The following is a 21,263-nucleotide window of genomic DNA, read 5'->3' as shown; positions in this document are numbered from 1 at the left end:
TATGGGTTTACCTTGGACAGCAACTTTGTAGTATCTTCAAACAGATTAGAGCAGTATAAATCACAGTCATAATTTATAAACAATTCTGTCACCATGCCTGGGATCTTAAACAACTGTACAATAGCATCTAATGCTATCTCTCTCGTCTCATACATAATCCTTGGAGATTCTGATATAATAATATCAGATAGTTTGGTCAGATACATCTGTAAGGAAATCAATTAAAAAAACATGTAACTGTAAAAAATAATCACATTACTAAACCCGAATTATCAATTAATCCCTGTATTGTTTTTTTACAAGAAACTTTTTCTCTAAATTTCAATATGAGAAAGTTTTATTTCTATAAAACAAATCTCTTCTTCATTTAAAATCTGTTGGATAGTTATTGCTGACTCTCATTGGCAATCATACAACATCTCCTTATTTTATATTCAGATAAGATTAACATATATTTGCTTATCCGTAAGCAAGAGGATGTACAAAATTTAAATAGTCACTGACTCTTATAAAAACTACTTATGCTTATAACTTATACAACAGTTTGTTACTGTCCTTTGATAAATAAAATATTTTCATGAGTTATAGCATTACAAATGAGACTACAATATACAGAAGTCAGATTTATGTATAAATAGATTTTCCTTGTTGTTTTTATTAAACAGAATCCTTACCGTTGTCTTTGTTAAGATATATAGAGCTTTAATCTTATTTATCAAAATCTTTTTTATTCCTTGAATTCCTTTTATTACTTTACCTCTAGTTGAAATTTGAGATGACTCCTGATAGATTCAAAGACCAGAAAACAAACTCTAATGGAAGCAGAAAACAGTGACAACCTCTCAGACTGCAACAACTGAAATGTTAATCATTGATATTATCATTATTGCTGTTTTTGGAGGCGTCTTTCCTGGTATGGAACTTACGCCCTACTTAATACTTATTGTATGAAAAATTAAAAATCTCTTAGTATTGTTTTGTTCTGAAGTTGAGAGTTTTTTTTTATGTCCCTACTGTGTTGTGAAGTTGTGCTTATTTTAAAATTCTACAGATTTTTGAAATGTTTATATTTTATACCATTGCTATATATCATATAATGAGACAAAAGAAGGACATGATGCTGTATTTAAAATTTCTTGACGAGCATGGGAAACTGACAAGTTATTCAGCACTTCTCAAAATACCAATTGGTCCATTTTGCTGATATGACTTATGCAAAACTGCTGAAAGTTTTATCAAATAAGCGATAGATATGTTTTCATTCAACATCATAATCAAAATAAATTAGTTACAGAAAACTCTGTTAGCCAAAGATTAAAATATTTGTCACCATTTAAGGTAAATCATTCTATGCAAATCACATGTACTATAAGAATGTTTAAATTCAATTCCTTTTAGTTCAAGAACTTTCACATATTCAGATCAAAGTTTTTTATGTATTCAGATCAAAGATTTCATGTATTCAGATCAAAGTTTTCATGTATTCAGGTCAAAGTTTTGATGCATTTTTTGTATTCAGATAAAAATTTTGATGCATTCAGATCAGAGTTTTGATGTATTCAGATCAAAGTTTTATTGAAAATTTATTCAGATAAAAGTTTTGATGCATTTAGATAAAAGTTTTGATGTATTCAGATAAAAGTTTTGGTGTATTCAGATAAAAGTTTTCACGTGTTCAGACCAAAATTTTCATGTATTTAGATCAAGGGTTAATTAAACTCTCAGTAAAAAAGGAATTATTTTTAAAATTTATGCTTAAGATAAACTTACTAGAAATAAATGTCTACACATTTCGTCTTTCACTAAGAAGAGCAGAGATTCATACTGTCCTATATGGTCAGCACCAGACTCGAATGCCACGGCCAGTAGACTGAGACCCATGTGTATCATCACATCTGTATTGTGTCTATCTAGTGGATTTGTCAGTGATATAAGGAATCTAAATAACTCTCTAACACATGGTAATCCATATGGAAGTAGGGGCCCTGATCCTGAAAAAAGATCAAATCTTAAATTGTAGAATACAATGAATTTTAAGTATTATAAAACTTTGTGAAGATTAAAGTTGGCCATCATTTATTTAGGGGCCTCCGCCCTTATACATGTAGGGCTAACTAAATTAACCCTAATTATATCCCTAAAACAAGCTATTACCCACATCTTACCCTGATACTACTTATAGCCCTAAACATAACCCTAAAGTAAATGAAAGCCAGAATGGTTCAATATCTGACTACAAATGTTCAAGTTCATATAATTTTAAAATACACACAAATACATTGTCCATTACAATAACAGGACTTGAATACCAAAATAAAACAAACAATTGAAATGTGGTTAAGTTTATTTAGGTTTTATTGGAATTCTTTCCATTTCTACCACATACTTAATGTATTGAGTATTTTAATTTTGAAAATAACTGCAATGTTACTGGGTAAATTTATCAATCTTATTGCTGGACAAGTGAACAAAACAGATGGAAAGATGTTTCTGGAATTCGTGCATACAAATATTGCTACCAGAACGTAAATATCTTTTCTATTAACTTGATATTTTTTGTCAACAAAAATAGGGGAAAAAAGAAAACAAAAAAACTTTTGATTTTACAAGATGCATATGAAAAATCAATAGTAAAAAACAAACCTTCTTTACTATGTGAATGAGGCATAAATCTAACTCCTTGTGAATTGATAAAATCATCTTGTGAAGCTGTCTCAGACATATCTGTTGTGGAGTGTATTGATTCAGAGTCATCACAAATCTCAGACTGTAACACACCTACTCGCTCATTCTCTTGGTACAGATCAGTCTCACTCGAAGATTTCTGCAATAATTTTTTTAATATAAGCACAAATAAAGAGAATTAAGTTAAAGCAGTAATGATTGTTTTGGGAATTTTTTTAACTTTCTTTGAACCAAATTATTGCAAAAAAATTATTAAAAAAAAGAGCAAATTAAGCAACTATAAACAATAATTTGACAGTCTTTAATCATTAAGACTTTATTACATAACAAGATTTCTCATTTCATTAAAACTGTCACATAATTATCACTTTTATACATAGTTATACTGCATGATAGTAATCTTAGTTGCTAATGTTTGAAAATATAGTAAGCCTCTGGACTCGTGTCTAGCAGTTTTTCATAGGGGTCTGTTATATGATGAAATTCATAATTTAATAGGCCCAGATTTTTGCTTAAAAACTTGTTCAGCATGCTGGATTTTTTTTTAAATTTAAGACATTCTAAAACAATTATACTCAAAAGTTTTCAAATTTGAGTTCTCTAAATTGTACTTTTAATTTTGTCTCAGCTATCGGAAACAAATTTAAAAATTAGATTCATAGTACTTTATATCACTTTTGATTCACAAGTCTACAACAAGACAATATCATGACCATTACAACAATCGTGTCTTAAATTCAGCATGGCCACTGTATTGACTGTGAGCTCTGTTTTCAAGATTTTAATAGACTGCTTTTAATGGTTCAGATTTAATTGAATTATTTTTGTCTAGAATAAAAAATAATACCCTCATCATATCCTCATCCTCTGGCAATGATAATACCACAGGTACAGATGGTACAGGCTGTTCAGTACTATCTTCAAGTGATGTCCCCTGTAATGAACTCTCCTGTGTAGAGATTTCCTCTGTCTCTTCCAGGTTTGACTTATGCATCTGTTCTATTTCCTTTTGTGCTGCTTCCTATTTAAAAATGCAAATTTTTTAGTACCTAAAAATGAATGAGGACACAGTTAAGTATGCACCATGAACTGTTAATATTAAATTCCAGCTGAATACTACTTTTTTACAATCTAATAGTCTAGAATATTTTGACATACCTGCATTAAATATAGGCAACATTTTAAAACAAAATCATACAATAAAATAAAATGTGTTTTTATATATAAATATAATAAAATGCTTCGCCTAGCACAGCTGGATACGACCGCAGAGGTCCAACCCTGAACAGTAAGGGCAAAATATGGACACAATATTCAAGCTTGATACAGGTCTGAATTTGGATTGTAATTAGATATTTGACACATTATAGGTTTCTGACACATAATAAATGTAGTCAAAGAACTTAAAATTGGTTATATGATATTAATTTATATTCATTTGAAGAAATTTACTATTTGTAAAATGTGGCACAATTTAAGAAAAATCGACACACTTAAACACAAGTTATTGCCTGAAAATTAAAAAATTGCTTGTTTTAGACCCTTTTTGGCCCCTAATTCCTGGACGGTTTAGGCAACTACCCCCAAAATGAGACCCAACCTTCTACTTGTGATATTAAACCTTGTGGTACAATTTCAGAGCAATCACAATACTTATACCCAAGTTATTGTCCTGAAACTAGAAAAATGCTTGTTTTGGGCCCCTTTTGGGCCCCTTATTCCTGAACTGTTGGGACCATCACCCCCAAAAACAATCCCAACCTTCCTTTTGTGGTATTGAACCTTTTGTTTAAATTTCATAGAGATCCACTAAAGTTATTGTCTGGAAACCACATGTCTTCGGACAACGACGACGACATGATAGCATTATACGACCCCAAAATTTGTTTGCGGTCGTATAAAAAGTGTATTTAGTTTCATGTGGAAGTTAAATACTGTTTTCTCCTATTACACTATATTTTTTTACCTGAAATTGTTTACATATATCAATGACTCCATCATCCCCTGGTGTAGCAGGCGTGGTGGCAAGCCTTTCTCTGGGGGCATTAACATAAGCTACACCATCTATTGGTCCACTGCTGGTGTCTACATTCTCTGACTCATCTGTATTTTGTGTGTTGTGACTGGTTTCTGATGGTCCAGTAGATGTACTGATGTCTTGATTATATTTTTGTCTGCTAGGTCGAGGTTTTGGCGATCGCTTCTTCCTACCCATTCTAGATGGATCCACACCACCTGCCCTCATTTTTAACTAAATTATAATGAATTTTTTGCTTATTTTTTTTGTCCAGTTTAAAAAATGACTAGAAAACTTCAGTAAGGTTTGTTTGCTTTAGCAAATTTTAAGACACTCTGATTATGCAAAACTTATACTTGAACTCTTTTTTCAATCTGAAGATGAAATTCGCATGTGTGAGACTTTTCAATTTTGTTTTGTTTTTAAAATTGAAAACCTTTTTAAACTTGGTGTTTATTTCATAAAGTAAAATGTATACTGATATATCTTTCGGACTTCAACTATATATATATCTGGACTGTTGATTTTCTATTCAATATTTTCAATGTTAAAAATATTGAAAGGATTCCAAGCACTGGTCTCCCTGGTGCAATAAAATGTTGGATTTTTTTTAATTTAGCCAGTAGACAGATTTTATCAATGAGGTACTGGCCCGAGAACACAGTTATTTCGTAGTGCATTTCTTTTAGACAATAAATTCAAATTAAAAAAATCGCACCTGCTCTATCTCAAAAAGATTTTTACAGTGTAGTGTACTACTATTGATACAAATAATATCAAAATTATAGAAACTTCTACCAGCTCTAACTCAAAATATTGACAATTCTGTGTTAAGGGGGGCTAAAATTCAGTTTGACAGCTTCAGACATTCTAATTTTTGACCTTTTTTAACTGGACCAAATCACTACTTAACATAAAGATTCAGCACCCAAATTTTTTTAACATGTAATTTCATCCCCTTACTTAATATTTCATGCATAAAATATCAAGAAATAAATTGGGAAAGTGTATCAAAAAAAAATGCAAGTTATACACTGTTCACACTAGGGACTATATTCGTAGACAACGAAAACCAAAGGACGATAACTGTGTCCTTGGACCTAATAGGATAGAAAGACTTGACCAATTTTAATAAAACTTTGCATGACCTAAGCTTAGGCAATTATAAGATAGTTGGCCAAGTTTCATGGCCATAGGATATATATTATAGAAACTAGGGCCATTATAATATTGAAATTTGGATGTTTATTTTTGACGTTTAAATCAAATATTTTCAACTGTCAAGATTTGGGCCTAAAAAATTTAAATATTGCAAAAATTTGCTTTTTAAATACTCTTGAATTTGATATAATAAGTATTAAAAGCAACGGAACACTCATTTGATTTATCAGATTTATTACAGTTATTCAAAAGTCAAATTTATATGAGCCTGTGCCTGAAAATAGAGATTTTCGAATTAAGGGAAGCCTTACATAAACATGCATTTTTTTCAACCAATTTGAAGTTTTTGAAGTTTTTTAACCATACATTATTCTTTCATATATATTAAATGTACTTTAAATGTAAAGAAAAGTTACAAAAAGCATACCACATGAGTATAAAATGGTCTTAGGCCATGTAAGACTGAAAATTATTTAGAGTCGATTTAGGCCGTAGCCCATATTTACATATAAAAATGCACACAGAGGCTATAAGAAATTGAAATTTGTTACTTTTTGCTCATTTCTATGCTAAGATGTCATGATACAAGAAGTCTAATTGCAAAAAGACTCTTGAATTCAACTTTTTTTTGCAGGCAGTATGGTCTGATGACCAGTTTTCACTTTTCAATGGAAAACTTGCATGTAGTTTTAGTCTCATTTGTCATATATTTGAACCACTTACTATCCTAAAGAAGAAAAATATGGTAGCATATGAAATGAATAGGGTGTACTGATCATTGTAAAGTGTTTTTTTTACAGATTTAGTGAAATATTTGTGATGGACTACAGCTTTTATGTACAAAGCTCTTCACATTTCACATACATCAAACAGGCCGTTTAACCAGGGACATAAATACAAATATTCTGCACATTTTTTCTGTGATAATCTGCTTTTCTCTAGATTCCGAGTTCACAAATGGTTAATTAAATTTGATTTAAGCATAGAAACACAAATATCAGGAACATAAAAAGCTGTCAGATAGAAAGTCAGCATGGCTCTTAGGCATAAAATGGAAACTGCTTTAAAATGCTTATTTTAGCCGTATAATGCCAAAATGGGACATTTTAACAGAATTTCTGTCAAACAAAGATGTAAATCCTTTACTTTTATTGAGTTTGACAAATTGAAACCAGCAAACCATTCAGGAAAGTTGCCAAAGTACAGAATCTACATTTACGGAATTCATCTCTTAGGCCCGAGAACACAGTTATTTCGTAGTGCATTTCTTTTAGACAATAAATTCAAATTAAAAAAATCGCACCTGCTCTATCTCAAAAAGATTTTTACAGTGTAGTGTACTACTATTGATACAAATAATATCAAAATTATAGAAACTTCTACCAGCTCTAACTCAAAATATTGACAATTCTGTGTTAAGGGGGGCTAAAATTCAGTTTGACAGCTTCAGACATTCTAATTTTTGACCTTTTTTAACTGGACCAAATCACTACTTAACATAAAGATTCAGCACCCAAATTTTTTTAACATGTAATTTCATCCCCTTACTTAATATTTCATGCATAAAATATCAAGAAATAAATTGGGAAAGTGTATAAAAAAAAAATGCAAGTTATACACTGTTCACACTAGGGACTATATTCGTAGACAACGAAAACCAAAGGACGATAACTGTGTCCTTGGACCTACTGGCTGTTCAAATGTACTACTTATATACAATATTTTTTCATAGAAGTAATATTTTAATTAGGATAAAAAAAAAGTTTGATCAAAGCTTATAATTTTAATGATCATATAGATATAATAGTTTTAAATGACCACAAACCTTTTTCATATTAGCCACCCATTTAGGATCTTCTTTAAATTGTGGTAGTCTGGTAAATAACAACTGAACCATGTCCATCAGTGTATGTTCTGCTGATTTCCTTAAAAGCTCTGAAATGTAAAGTAAATTAATTAGTTTTACTAAAAAAGACAAACATGAAAAAAAACCCTGCTGAACAGTCAACCAAAAAAAAAAAATTAAAAGGAAACAAGGACTGTTCCATTAAAAATACATGGAGCCGAGGGAAGGCACTTTGATAAATTGCATTAACCACCTGAAGAGGCAATTTTTTAATTTTGCTTTCATTTTCACTGTATTAAAAGTAATTAACACCCACCAATTGTTGAAATTTTGAAGTGCATTTCCTTGGACCCATGTATGGAACAGCCTTCCACAATTTAACTGTAATGCAGTATAATTCACAAAAATACCCAGTGCCTACTGATATTTGTTAACCATGCCGCCTTCACTGGAACACATTTAAATGGAAAGAACAGTGTAATACCATGAGATAATTTCAGAAGATTCGAAATGAAATATTTCATTATGATATCAAAGTTTGCTTCCTAACATGCTTATTATATATGCAACTATTTGGTCTGGACATTCAAAATACATAGGCTATATAAAATTGACATTATCTATTTGTCCTATGATGCCAGATGTATACTATATAAAGTCTACATACCACTAAGTCTCATCTCAAAACAAATTCTGAAACAGGACTGCATGATTTCACAAACAGATTCATTGGTTAATAGTACACCTGCTGGAGACAGTAACAAGGCTCCTAGTACCTATAAACAATATTCTATCAATTAGATCAACATATCTCAGTCACAAACATACTTCAATTGTTTTGTGACCAAATAGAAACCCGTAAAATTGTACTTGTATACAACATACATCAGTATGCAATATTTTTGTCTCAAAAGCTTTATAAAAATAAGATGTGGTATGTTTGCCAATGAGACAACTATCCACCAAAGTGCAAATGGAGTGAAAGTAAGCAATTATTGGCAACCATATGGCCTTCAATAATGAGAAAATCCCATACCCTATACATTTTTGTAGTTGGCTATAAAAGGCCTGACATGAAAAATATGAAACAATTCAATTGAGAAAACTAACATGTTCTTTTAACCAAAAAATAGTTTAATCAATATTTCCCCCTCTTTAAACTATAATTGGTTAATCTTGTGAATGGGCTATCTTTGTGTGTTATTAAGTTTTTATTGGATGACTATGTATAATTTGATTAATCTGTGCATCATTTCAGATGACTTTGTAATGACTTCCAAGTATTGAATATCGGTTTTTTATCCTTTGGTATTTTACTTTGTAGTATCAACTCTATATCGTATCTTCTTTAATACATTAATATTGTATACACAGAATATCAAGTAAAACATATACCTAATCGATTTAACTTAAATTATTATATAACATACACAGGTGTTCTTTCATGTTTTTAAAAGTTTAAATTTATACTGAAGATAATGTATGCAATTGCAGTTGGACATTAATGTGTCTAAAACTCTGGTTAAGCTGAGGTATTTTTTCAGTCCAGTAAAATTCCAATTTGTGCAATGAATTACCTACTCTGATAAATCAATTTCTGCAGTAGATTCAAAATCACAGTTAACTAGAGTATGTTTCTAAGACTGGAGCTCAACAGATAGTGACAAAGGAAAAAGTTAAATACATATATCTGGCATCTGCAACAATTTATTTCGTTTCAAAAATAGTTCAATATCTTATTAAGACTTATGTACTATTGAGTCTGTCTTGTTTTAGATATAACATTATTTTCTGGCACTATCTATGCAGCTGAATTGAATGTAAAACCTCTTTTCTACCTAAACGTACACCAGGTTGACCATACAAAGTACAATATTGGAACGGGGAAAAAATGATGATATTTGATATAAAAATAACTCAAAACCTCAGATCAGTAGAACCGTTATGTCATTTACCTTGGACTTATCATGGTTCAATTGTATATCATAAAGATCAATAGATGTTTATTGTACCTCATACTATCTAGAATATGATTTTATACTCATTGCAAGTTTGCTTACACAGAAACTATTTTAACTTATCAAAATAGTTCATTTTTCTGAGAGAAGAGTAAGAAACTTGTCTTACATAAAGAATTTTCATCAAGACAACTTCATCTGACCCTGGATCTGTCCCTACAAATCTGGCATGTGTTACAGCATCAGCTATGTTCTCTATGGCAGCAGCTGCAGTGTCTGTTGATGGATCTGTTAACAACAAATATAATATCATCTTATTATTATATCGCTCAGATATGCAAACAAAATTTTATTCTAAATGCTCATAAGATACTGTAAATTCAGACATTAATGCAAGGTTTTTATTAATGCGAATAAGGTGACTGGGTCAGTATCGCAATAATATCTGAAACATATATCTGTTTGCAGCTTTTCCTGAAATTGCAAATAATAAAAATTGCAATAATTTTTGAATTTATAGTATTCAATTCTACCCTTCATCATTTGTATTTTTAATAAGGCTACTTAACAAAAGGATTGTACAGTTTATTGGTTAGAAATCATTTCAACTAAAATATGATACAGTACCATTCAATCAGACCAGCTCTCCCACACCCTACACCAAGGAAAATTTCTGAGTCACTCCGAGAAACTCTGATATTCCTCCCAAAATGTTGGGAGGAATTTAGGAGTAATATCTCCCAAAATTGCGTAAATGTTAATTGTGATAGCGAGCTCACTCCCAACACAGAGGAATTAATTGCCCTTATCCTACTTTAATCTATGCCGGCACACGACTGATAGGGTAATTGGATTACCTGATGTAATAAACAATTATATTTCCAGTCTACTGTACCAGTTTAAGTGTCAAACAAGTGTAAAATTTTAAATGTCTTTTTATATTGGTTAAGTTTAATTTTTGTGTTACTGGCCCAGTAAAAATAAGTTAAAATATTTTCGTATTTCTTGCTTGCTAATCTAAAAATATCTTTACCTAAATGGACTTGCTTGTTTACCGAAAAAGGTTTATAAAATTTTGTGGAAAATGTGGAATAGAACGCAAAATTCTACTTCAAAGCTGAATAAATGTGAGCAGTTTACAGAAAATTATGTGTCTCAAAGTTTTGTATACAAGTAAAAGAGAAAATATTATTCACCATTCGTTATGCTTAATAAGTCTACGGCATTTTCTTTTTACGAATATCTAATTGCTTGAAACAAATAAAAGATTAAAAAGCAAAATGTTGTTGTTAATTCTTTCAATTGCATTAAAGTTTTATAAAAAAAACTATACTTGATTTTGACCTCGTTTTTTTTTCATTGGTAAATTAATATTTTATTTACGAAAAGGGACATACTTGTGTAAAAATAAACGGAAACTACCGCTGATTAAATGTGAGCAGTTTAAGAAAATTAAGTGTCTCAAAGTTTTGTATATGCAAGTAAAAAAGAAAATATTCTCTAAAACATTTATGCATAGAGGGCCCATAATGCCTTAGATTTTACACACCATCCTTTAATTAATGGATTTTCTTACTGTTTATTTTGTATTCTTTCTAAAATCAGCCAAAAGAGCTTGTAGGGTTATCAACTGTGCATATTGAAAAGAACTGAAATTGAATGGAACTTTCTGAATCCATATTCATTTCTGTGTTCAAAATAAATATTCGGTCACCAAAGTAATTATAAGAAATTCCAATTAAATCTAAGTTTTCAATGTCATACTTTAGTGAAAAATTTATCTTTAAATGATCCACTATTAGAACTAGCAAATACTAAACTAAGACTTACCTAGAAGTCCATAAGAAATCAATTTCTTTACTGAGGTTAGTGCCAGTCCAGTAATGGGTCCTGTAGTATCCTCTGACCTGATAACTTCCAAGAATGGACTCAAAAATGTATTTGGTTCAATTTCTTCCAAATCTAAATAAGAGTTAAATCAGAGTAAAAAAAAAATTAACAAGCTTAAAATTATAGTTTAAAACTAGTAATTTTTCCATTAAAGTATTTAATTGCTATATTGCCTACCACTTAATTGTTATTTTCCATTCAAATTTGTTAATATGAAATTACATTTGAGACCTCAAACACTTGTAAGTTGCCAAGGGTACAAGTTGATCAGTACTGTTCTTAATACACATGTGTCTCTTCTATATTTCAATTCATACTCATTCATACAATATCTTATTTCCAAAGAAAAAAATCTGTTAAATCAGATGAAATATCTAATCAGTTATATAAAGTTTCTTTAGATGTGAATCAAGATGAAAATGGTTGTACATTGCTTAAAAAGTAAACTGATCAGACAACTGAAAATCAAGAAATTACCTTCAGTAAAAACTTTCTTGCTTTATGGAAGAAAATTTGACCAAAGTCTTTATAAATAAAGAAATAAAGTTTGCAATTCTAGTCTAAACAAGACTACTTTATTTTGTTGAGTTTGATCTCATATACAATTTATAATATGTTTTTGTTGTTTCTTTGTCATAAATAATGTGAGTACAATACCATGAATACAATAGTCACATACCTGATACACTATTTAACAAATCTTTCAACTTGGAAAAACTTTTAAGTAAAGGATCTCCTTCTTCATCCTGAAACAGTTAACATAAGATTTTCAAATCTGACTCAACAGACTAACTTCTACCAAAAATTTATACAATGTGTTACTACATATCTGTACAACTCAAAAGTACACAAGACTCTTTTTGCTAAACATGACCTGCAGAAAGGTATTTTAAAACATAAAGAAATTGAAAACTGGGCAGTCAGTACACATATAACATGACATTTTTGCTGACATATCATATTAAAAAAACTATATAGAAATAGCTAAGAGAATATTTTCAGTGTAGAATTCCCATGTTTGTATGTGAAAGGCTATACAAAAACACTTTTTCGTACATATCAAATGTTACTAAATATTTTTGTGAAAATGTTATTATAAATAGAAGTTTGAATTTCCATAAATTTTCCAGTTATTATTATCATGAACTGCTTCGAGATTCAATCATTTTTATCATGTTGATGTAAAACTATTTATAAGTTTTTCATGCGATGTCAATTGTTTACATAAATTTTGAATCGTGAATAAATTATTTCAATTAATTTTGCTTATTTACATTATCATGTTAGTTTATCATGATATATCTTAACGTAAATATTTTCATTTATGTCTGAAGTTTTAAATAAATGTAAAGTAAATATTTTTGTTTACCAATTTTTTCCATTTATTTTTTTTTCTTTCATTTTATTCGTTGAAAATACTCTTAAATCATAATTATTTGTTTAAAAATAGAATTGCAAAGCATCGTTGAATTGTTAAGAACATGTTTATATTTTGTGCCATATGTCTCATAAGCCAAGATGGTATGGCTGGGTATTGATTGTTCTGTGTATGTTTTAATGTTATTGTATAATATGTATGTTAACCAATATGTGACATAATAATGAAATAGTATACACCTATTGACTGGTTATGAGGGTTATAGCAAGTTTGTTGTCCCTGAGATACCAACTATTGCTTGAGGTGAAGCCGAGGGCAATAGTTAGTTTCAAAGGAACAACACACTTGCTATAACACTCATAACCAGTCATTAAGTGTTTTATTATACCAAACAAAACAACATTCTAAAAAGGCTACATACACCACTTGGGAAAAAATCCCAAATAGTCACATAAACATGCACAAGGTGAACTATCATGTTTTGTTTTGCTCACGTGGTATTTGTCAATAATTTATTTACTGTAATCAAGACCAGGAATCCTTGTGTAAAAATTCCGGTGCATATGATAAACGCTAGATATCATATATTACCGTAAACCAAAGCAATCGCAGATTATGAAGACGACTACACCCCCATACCATACATTTGTTATGTTTTAGTTCTTAAAATATGTCAAGTAGAATTGCTTTTTCTTTTTTAATTGCTTCTGGCAAGTAATATATTAATTTGAAATAAAGATGACAGACACATACAGATTATACCGTTTACGATATTTCAGAGTTTAACGTTGCCAAGCTCACAAATCCAAGCAGAATAGTCAATGACGTCATTGTTGTCCAATGAAAAATTAGTATGAAAAGTACAGGAAATATGTTTATAAAACTAATGACCGGGGTAATAGTCTTTGAAACTATTGACTGACAAATAGTCTTTGGAATTCTTTTTTATATAGAAAAAACATACTGAGGTATAATAAATTATTTTTATCATAAACCATTTGTGAACATACCCATCAACATGATTAAGTGAGAAAACTATAGGTGATATGCTTTGGTTATTAGTACACCTAATTTAAAAGTCAAAATATTCATGTACATGTACTATAGCTATGCTTATAATAATTTCTAGCATTGTTTTTCAATAAATGACTAATTCTATTTCATCTCAATGTTTTATGCATGTACATTTAATAAATTTCATATCAATATTTGTTCTTACCTGATGGGTATGTTGTCCCCATCTAGCACTTCTACGCATGGCAGTGACAACCAACGATATCTCTCCTTGTATGATGTATATTCCATTTTTTGGTCTTTTCATAACTGAAACCATTCTGTTAAAATGAAACAAATTTTGAATTTAAGATCAATCAGTTAAACAATTGTAGATGTGTATTATTGTTCCACAAGTTATTTAAATGGAGGTGCTTGTTCCTACATATATATCAGAAGTCACAGTCAATTGTTACTGTAGACACTCCCCTCCCCCTCCCATGCATTCCATTATGTTAAATTACATATATTTGATTTTAGCTCCAATAAACCCCTAATCATACCATCTTTAATTGGAGTGCCACATTTTACACTCTACTTTTCACAAGTCCCACCAGTTTTATTAGCCCTTTCCATGGAAATGCTTTTGCGATCTAATAAATTTTGAAAATATTTCCAGAGCTGTTTACCACTTGTGCACACCACCAGTAGTCTGGATGCTTTCTGTCAGTATTTTGTGGTATGTGTCAGTAGAACCTGAAACTACTAGGGGTTATAGGGGCATAAACCCCCAAGAAATTTTTTGAAAATTGAAAGCCATTTTCTACATTCTCAGAGCTGTTAACATTTGAGATGTCAGTCTTTTCACCACCCGAAACCACCACACACCACTGAACATCCAAAAAAAACAACTAAACCCTAAGGAAAACATTAGTTATTCTAATATGTACCAATAAAATGATAAAATATATTGAATTGCATAAAATGTAATCCTTTCATACTTTTTTTCATATATCTATTTGCATTATAGTTGAGAATCAAAATTTGAAAAAAGTCCTTTTTGGTTATTAATTTGTACATTATACATATATGTATATAAACTGTTGACACAGAGATATGTCTCGCCTATCAGCATAAAATTCAGAAAAAGACAACCTGATGGACAGCAACATTGCTTATTAATTCAGTCACTGGACCATGATCAGGGCCTGAAAATGGTCAACAAACTGAGATGTTCAGACAATAATGTAACTTTATAGAAAATATCGTTGTTTATTGGAAGTAGTTCCTATCAATATATAACTTAAGCAAAAAAGCTTAACATTGAAAATTACTAATTAATTCAAAGTCACTGGATCATGTCCTAGGGGTCAGGCCTAAAAATAGTCTTCAAACTGATAACAGATATGCACTGATAGTAATGCAACTTTATACAAAATATCATAGATCTATCACAAGTAGTTCTTATCAAACTGACTAAAGCAGAAAAGCTTAACATTGAAAATTGCTAATTAATTCAAAGTCACTGACCATGACCTAGGAGGCAGGGCCTCAAAAAGTCATCAAACTGATATGAACTAGGCCTCTACAATAACTTTTTTTTCAACTTGTCCAATAGGACAAGTACATACCAAAACTTACTTGTCCGAATGGAATTGTAACTTGTCCAAAAAAAAATTCTTAATATTACCCTTTTTTGCATTTTAAGTTGATGAATTAAAACAACAGAACAGAAATTGATTTATATCTCTTGATATCCTTTTCAAAAATATGAGTCGAGAACAACTGAATCTAGTCATGTCAGGTTCTAGTTTTCATCAATGCCAAAGTCTCATCAGACTCTACACATGAGGCACAGTCTGGTAGGCCTATTAGTCTAGTACACTCATTTGGTTTGTATCCTGGTCTTTTATGTTGCTAAAATATTGATTATATGATTAATACCTTACTTTAATCAGCTTTGTTTTAATATATTAATATGTTTTTTTCAAACACAATCAAGTATTGTTTTGTCTACATATGATAAAATATGATTTTATGATTTTTATGGTCAATAATTTCTTCATTTTTATTTTTAAAATATTTTTTTTTAATAAGATTTATCATATTTATCATAAAGCAATCGAATAAGGAAGGGAAACGAGGTACTGGTTTGTCTCACAGGGACTTGGTTAGCAGATTAGTATTTTGTTTATCAATGTTTTTCAAATCTTTTTTCCGTATTTCCTGTCTATTTGTATTACTTTATTAACGTTTTAAATGTTGGCACCAATATTCTTTTTGTTTTCTAGCAATTAGCAGTTAACTATCCAAATTTTTCAGTATACAGATATGGATAGTAAACTGCACATTGCTAGAAAACAAAGAAATATTGATGCCAAGGTTAATAATAAACGAAAAAAAAAGATTGGAATAACATTGATAAACAAATTTAAATCTGCTACCCTGTGGTTTGTCTTGGTCCTGAAATGTCTCCTACGGTGCCAAACTGTCTATTAAACATGGAGTGGATTCTGTATTCTTCCATGCTGGTGCAGAACTGTCTTGTTACCTTATCTTCAAAGCGCATCGCATGGCTGATTCCGATTGGTAATACTGATTTCGGAGATCGGTAATACTGGTTTCGGAGAATAGTATGCTTTGTCTGTTATAAAGTATCTGACAAAGAACCAGTTTTAAATTATCGATCGCAAGTAAACATGTCAAATAAATGTTAGTTTTTATCTTCTTTTCTTGATTTTAGTTTATTACTTTGATCATCAAAGTTGGATTTAATTTATTTTCTACAGAATGATTTTACTTGTCCTGTTGGACAAGCTTGATATGGCTTTTATTTGTCCGACCTTTTTTCTCCTCTAGTACCAGACAATCGGACAAGCGTTATTGTCGAGCCCTGTGAACTGATAGTAATGCAACTTCATACAAAATATCATTGATCTATCACAAGTAGATCCTATCAAACTAACTTAAGCAGAAAACTGAACATTGAAAATTGCTAATTAATTCAAAGTCACAGGACCATGACCTAGAGGGCAGGGCCTCAAAATAGTCCTCAAACCGATATTTACTCATAGTAATGCGATTTCTTACAAAATATCATTGATCTATCACAAGTAGATCCTATCACATGTATCAAACTAACTTAAGCAGAGAACTTAGCATTGAAAATTACCAGTTAATTCAAAGTCACTGGACCATGTCCTAGGGGACAGGGCCTCAAAATAGTCTTCAAACTGATATGTACTGATAGTAATGCAACTTCATACAAAATATCATTGATCTATCACAAGTAGATCCTATCAAACTAACTGAAGCAGAAAACTTATCATTGAAAATTGCTAATTAATTCTAGGTCACTGGACCATGTCCTAGGGGGCAGGGCCTCAAAATAGTCATCAAACTGATATGTACTGATAGTAATGCAACTTTATATTAAATATCAATGATCTATCACAAGTAGTTCCTATCAAACTAATTTAAGCAAAAAACTTAACAATTGTCAATGCCGGAGCTGGAAAAGCAATCCCTATTTCTCGCTTTCTGCGCCTTTGTCGCAGGCAAGACAAATACTATTCATCCTCGTTCAGAAGGTATTTCAATTATATAAATAAAGATAAAACAATATATTATGATGTGTTAGATGGTATTTTGCAGTGTTAAGTGGTGACCACCTACTATGTTTGACACAAAGCCAAAAGCATCTCATTTAACCTGTGTGAATGCAATTGAAGTTGTGCATTTGACTATGTGCTCTCCCCTATTTGAAGATGTTAAACACAGCCATAAGGAACCTAACAATTCTTTTTTCTTCTGCATGTATTTGATCTCTCTTTTGGGAGCTAGTGTGTCATCTTTTTGATGGCATTTCAAAACTACAAAAAACAAATTCATTTCAATTGTCATTAAGAAGACCGTCTAATTCATCTGAAGAAATTCCTCACACTGGATGTTATACTACGTTTTTGGTAAAGCCCTTTAAACAATGATGATTTCAATAATACAAGCGTCCTTTAACCCTGATCAACTATATTTTATACCAATTTCAGGAAAAAACATGTTTATTTTCCCCGATTGGAGGTTAACCATAGATTTTCGTCTGCTTACCTTTAAGCATATTATAGACAAGTAAACAGCTCTGTAATTTTGCCTTGATTTTTTATATAAAATTAAATAGTAGAAAAGATATGATCTAGAGTTAATAAAAATTTCATAATTCTGGTCTTTTTTATCAGTCATCTTTTAAAATATAAAAATAAGGATATGGTATTATTGCCAATCAGACCAACTAATTACCAGAGACCAAAGGACAAGGTGTAAACAACTACAGGTGTACAATGTTGTACCCGCTGACTCTTTATAAATTCAAGATTTACTATATTGAAAATCGTGAAATTTGATTTTTTATATAAAATAGTAGAAAAGATATGATTTAGATAATTCTGTTTTTGAAAAGAGTTATAAAAATTTCATAATTCTGGTCTTTTTTATTGAAAATCTTGAAATTTTTTGAAAACATCTGTTTTTGTGTTTATATTTACATAGCATCATGCTGCATGCACTAAATACAGGATACAGAATATACATCCTTGATTCTCAAATGTCCTGATCGATATCCCTTTTGGGATTCTGAGTCTTTAACAATTTTCTGATTTGGCACCCTCAGAATCCCTTATCAAGCCCTAGTAAGTCTATTCAGAAAATTTTTTACCAACTAACTCTACCCAAACTTGTGTCTTCTATGCTTACATCACCATTCCATACACCCAAAGCAGGAAAGAATTAAATAGCAGCGTAATCAGCCTTTAAAAGGTAGTTATAGATCCATTTTTCTGAAAAATTCCACTATTTTGTTATCATTTCAAGTTTTTCAACAAACTGATTTTCCGTAGCCGTTGACTATCAATATCCGGGAAATAAGATTTTTCCATTACGATTTTTTGGTTTAGTTTTTTCGTACTCAATTTAGAGAAAAGTCACAAAACAATATGGCAGCAAATATGAACAACAAAATAATATTTTTTACAAAGTGGATCTATAACTATCGTTTATGGTAAGGTATTTTCAATATTTCAACGGATTCTGAAAGGCTAATATCTCTTCTATACATCTTATCGCTAATTGTCCGCCATTACTGGACATCACAAAAGTTCCTGTAAAATTTTGACGTAATAATTGAAAATGTCTGACGCCACAATGGAAATATGATGGTTGTATAACGACATTAGTTCAAGTGTCGCCGATTCTCGTGTCAAGCATCACAGATTCCAAAATACACATAAGGTCTATTCAAATCTTATCTGCTCCGGAATTATAGTTATCTCGTACCATTGTAAACTCGTACCAATGTCAACTCGTACCAATGCAAACTCGTACCACTGCTAACTCGTACCACGGTAAATTCATACCATTGTAAACTCGTACCAACTTATTTAAATGCATTCAAATGGTGTTTAATGATGAATATATACTTTAATTTCACTCGATACCTCTTAAGTCTGTAAAATGTATATAATTTGAAATTACAATGACCAATTTGTAGCTACCTATATTTCCGCACTTTCTGTGTTGCCATTTAGAACATACATCACACTCTATTGCTTCTTGTCAGGGTCTAACCAGAGAGTGGCACCATATACAATTGTCGTCTTCCATTGTGGTTATGAGAAACCTCACAAACATGCCCTATTTTATGAGGAAAGTGGGCTTTGAGACAACTCATGTCAGCTTATGTTTTGATAATCAGGAATTTCATTTAATAATATGATTAAACAAGTTGATTTTTGTCTAAGTTTTCATTAAAATCTGGTATAAAATTCAAAGATAATTTAATTTTTTGTATAAAGCTTAAAAAAAAATAATCATAAAATAAAATCTAGTATAAAATTCAAGTAATTCAACTTTTTTTATTAAGTTTACCAAAAAAAAAATCATAAAACATTCGTATTTTTGAATATATTTTTAATGGTACGAGTTTGCAGTGGTACAAGTTCTGATTGGTACGACTTACCAGTGGTACGAGTTTACGTTGGTACGAGTTAACATTTTTGGTACAAGTTTACGTGGTACAAGTTTACAATGGTACGAGTTAACTTGCTTCCCTGCTCCGGATGTACTGAATGGTGATGTTACTGTTAGCATAAAAGGCACTGGTTTGAGGAGAGGAAGTTGGTAAAAATTTCCCTGAACAGACTTGATAGGGCTTGATAAGGGATTGTGAGGGGGCCAAATCAGAAAATCGCTCAGGACTCAGAATCCCAATAGGGATTATAAATGTCCAACACTGGCAACAGTCCTTTCATGAATTTCAGGTTGACTGCTTTACACTCATTTTTCCTCTTCAATTATAAGGTCTAAAGTTGAATATCATTTACACATCAGTTTTGTGAGCAAAATTTAGAAACTGGAGTTTGTATGACAACATGATTGCGATTTAACGTTTTCGAAATACAATGTACATTTGTACATATATTTTGTTGACAATGTCATGTTGTCACAAACTCTCACGCTTTTTGTACTTACTTTCAAAGTTTTACTTTTATTATTTGTGTGGTGTTCTTACATTGATGTGTGGTCTCTTTATTTATGAGTGTACTCCTGTCCTATGTTATATTGTATCTACATTATGGGATAAATTGGTAAAAATTTGGTGTTAGTAAATCTGTCAACCCAAATGACGTGGTGATGTGATATTTCACCTCAGAAAATGAAGACTGTGAACAAGGGACGTAACTCTGTCCGAATCATTCATTTTATTGAGTGTATCTATTCTCTGGAGTTATTAAACATATGTCGTTTTCGATATTTAAAGTAGTTCTAACTTTCATAAAAATTCGAAATACCACTATTCTGTTCTGTTCTGTTATAGTACTATTCCTCCACTAAGTTGGAGAACCATAATGCCCGGCGTGTTTGTAGCTGAGACACAGATCGAAGTAGTTATAGAAGTCTCAGTCTGTAGTGACGTTTTGATTTCAATGAGCGTAAATTACAACAAATTACTTAAAACCTTTACTAAATTCTTCCATAGATTTGGTTTACAAGTTTAGTTGTACCTGTAAAAAAGTTTCAGAGCCTCCTCATGGGGTTTTTGATTATGTGATTACTTGGCCGTTTTTATAGTGATTATTTTATTACCCGGCCAAATATTTCATGATTATTTGATTATTTGATAATCTAGGACTGTATTTTTGATTATTTGACTTATCTTGTTAAAAAAATAATTAATGATTATGTGATTATATTGGCAAAAAAATTGTGATTATGTGATTACTTGGACACCCCATGAGGAGCCTCATTTCAGACGGAATAGCACATCCTAAATTTTACGGCGATGGT

The 21,263-nt window shown here is 30.8% G+C and overlaps 1 protein-coding gene across 4 annotated transcripts in view; it reads right to left on the bottom strand.

Moving 5' to 3' along the window:
* LOC127709822 (Golgi-specific brefeldin A-resistance guanine nucleotide exchange factor 1-like) overlaps positions 1 to 20,612 on the bottom strand; it is a 78,518-nt gene extending 57,906 nt beyond the window's left edge. For 3 of the 4 annotated variants that reach the window (XM_052215480.1, XM_052215482.1, XM_052215483.1), the window contains exons 1-13: positions 20,448 to 20,612; positions 14,155 to 14,269; positions 12,237 to 12,303; positions 11,498 to 11,629; positions 9,837 to 9,955; positions 8,377 to 8,485; positions 7,689 to 7,798; positions 4,652 to 4,936; positions 3,533 to 3,706; positions 2,644 to 2,824; positions 1,771 to 1,991; positions 758 to 856; positions 12 to 206 (exon numbers count right to left, since the gene is read on the bottom strand). In XM_052215480.1, coding sequence (XP_052071440.1) covers positions 12 to 206; positions 758 to 856; positions 1,771 to 1,991; positions 2,644 to 2,824; positions 3,533 to 3,706; positions 4,652 to 4,936; positions 7,689 to 7,798; positions 8,377 to 8,485; positions 9,837 to 9,955; positions 11,498 to 11,629; positions 12,237 to 12,303; positions 14,155 to 14,268 — 1,806 coding nt within the window. In that variant the 5' untranslated portion in view covers position 14,269; positions 20,448 to 20,612. The remainder of the gene's footprint in view (positions 1 to 11; positions 207 to 757; positions 857 to 1,770; positions 1,992 to 2,643; positions 2,825 to 3,532; positions 3,707 to 4,651; positions 4,937 to 7,688; positions 7,799 to 8,376; positions 8,486 to 9,836; positions 9,956 to 11,497; positions 11,630 to 12,236; positions 12,304 to 14,154; positions 14,270 to 20,447) is intronic. The other variant, XM_052215481.1, reaches the window with a different exon arrangement.
* Positions 20,613 to 21,263: the final 651 nt, after the last annotated feature.

The sequence above is a fragment of the Mytilus californianus genome, unplaced genomic scaffold, assembly GCF_021869535.1.
Source record: "Mytilus californianus isolate M0D057914Y unplaced genomic scaffold, xbMytCali1.0.p SCAF_7, whole genome shotgun sequence".
Lineage (NCBI taxonomy): Eukaryota > Metazoa > Mollusca > Bivalvia > Mytilida > Mytilidae > Mytilus > Mytilus californianus.
Note: the sequence above shows the minus strand (reverse complement) of the source record. Positions and strands in the feature narration are given on the sequence as shown.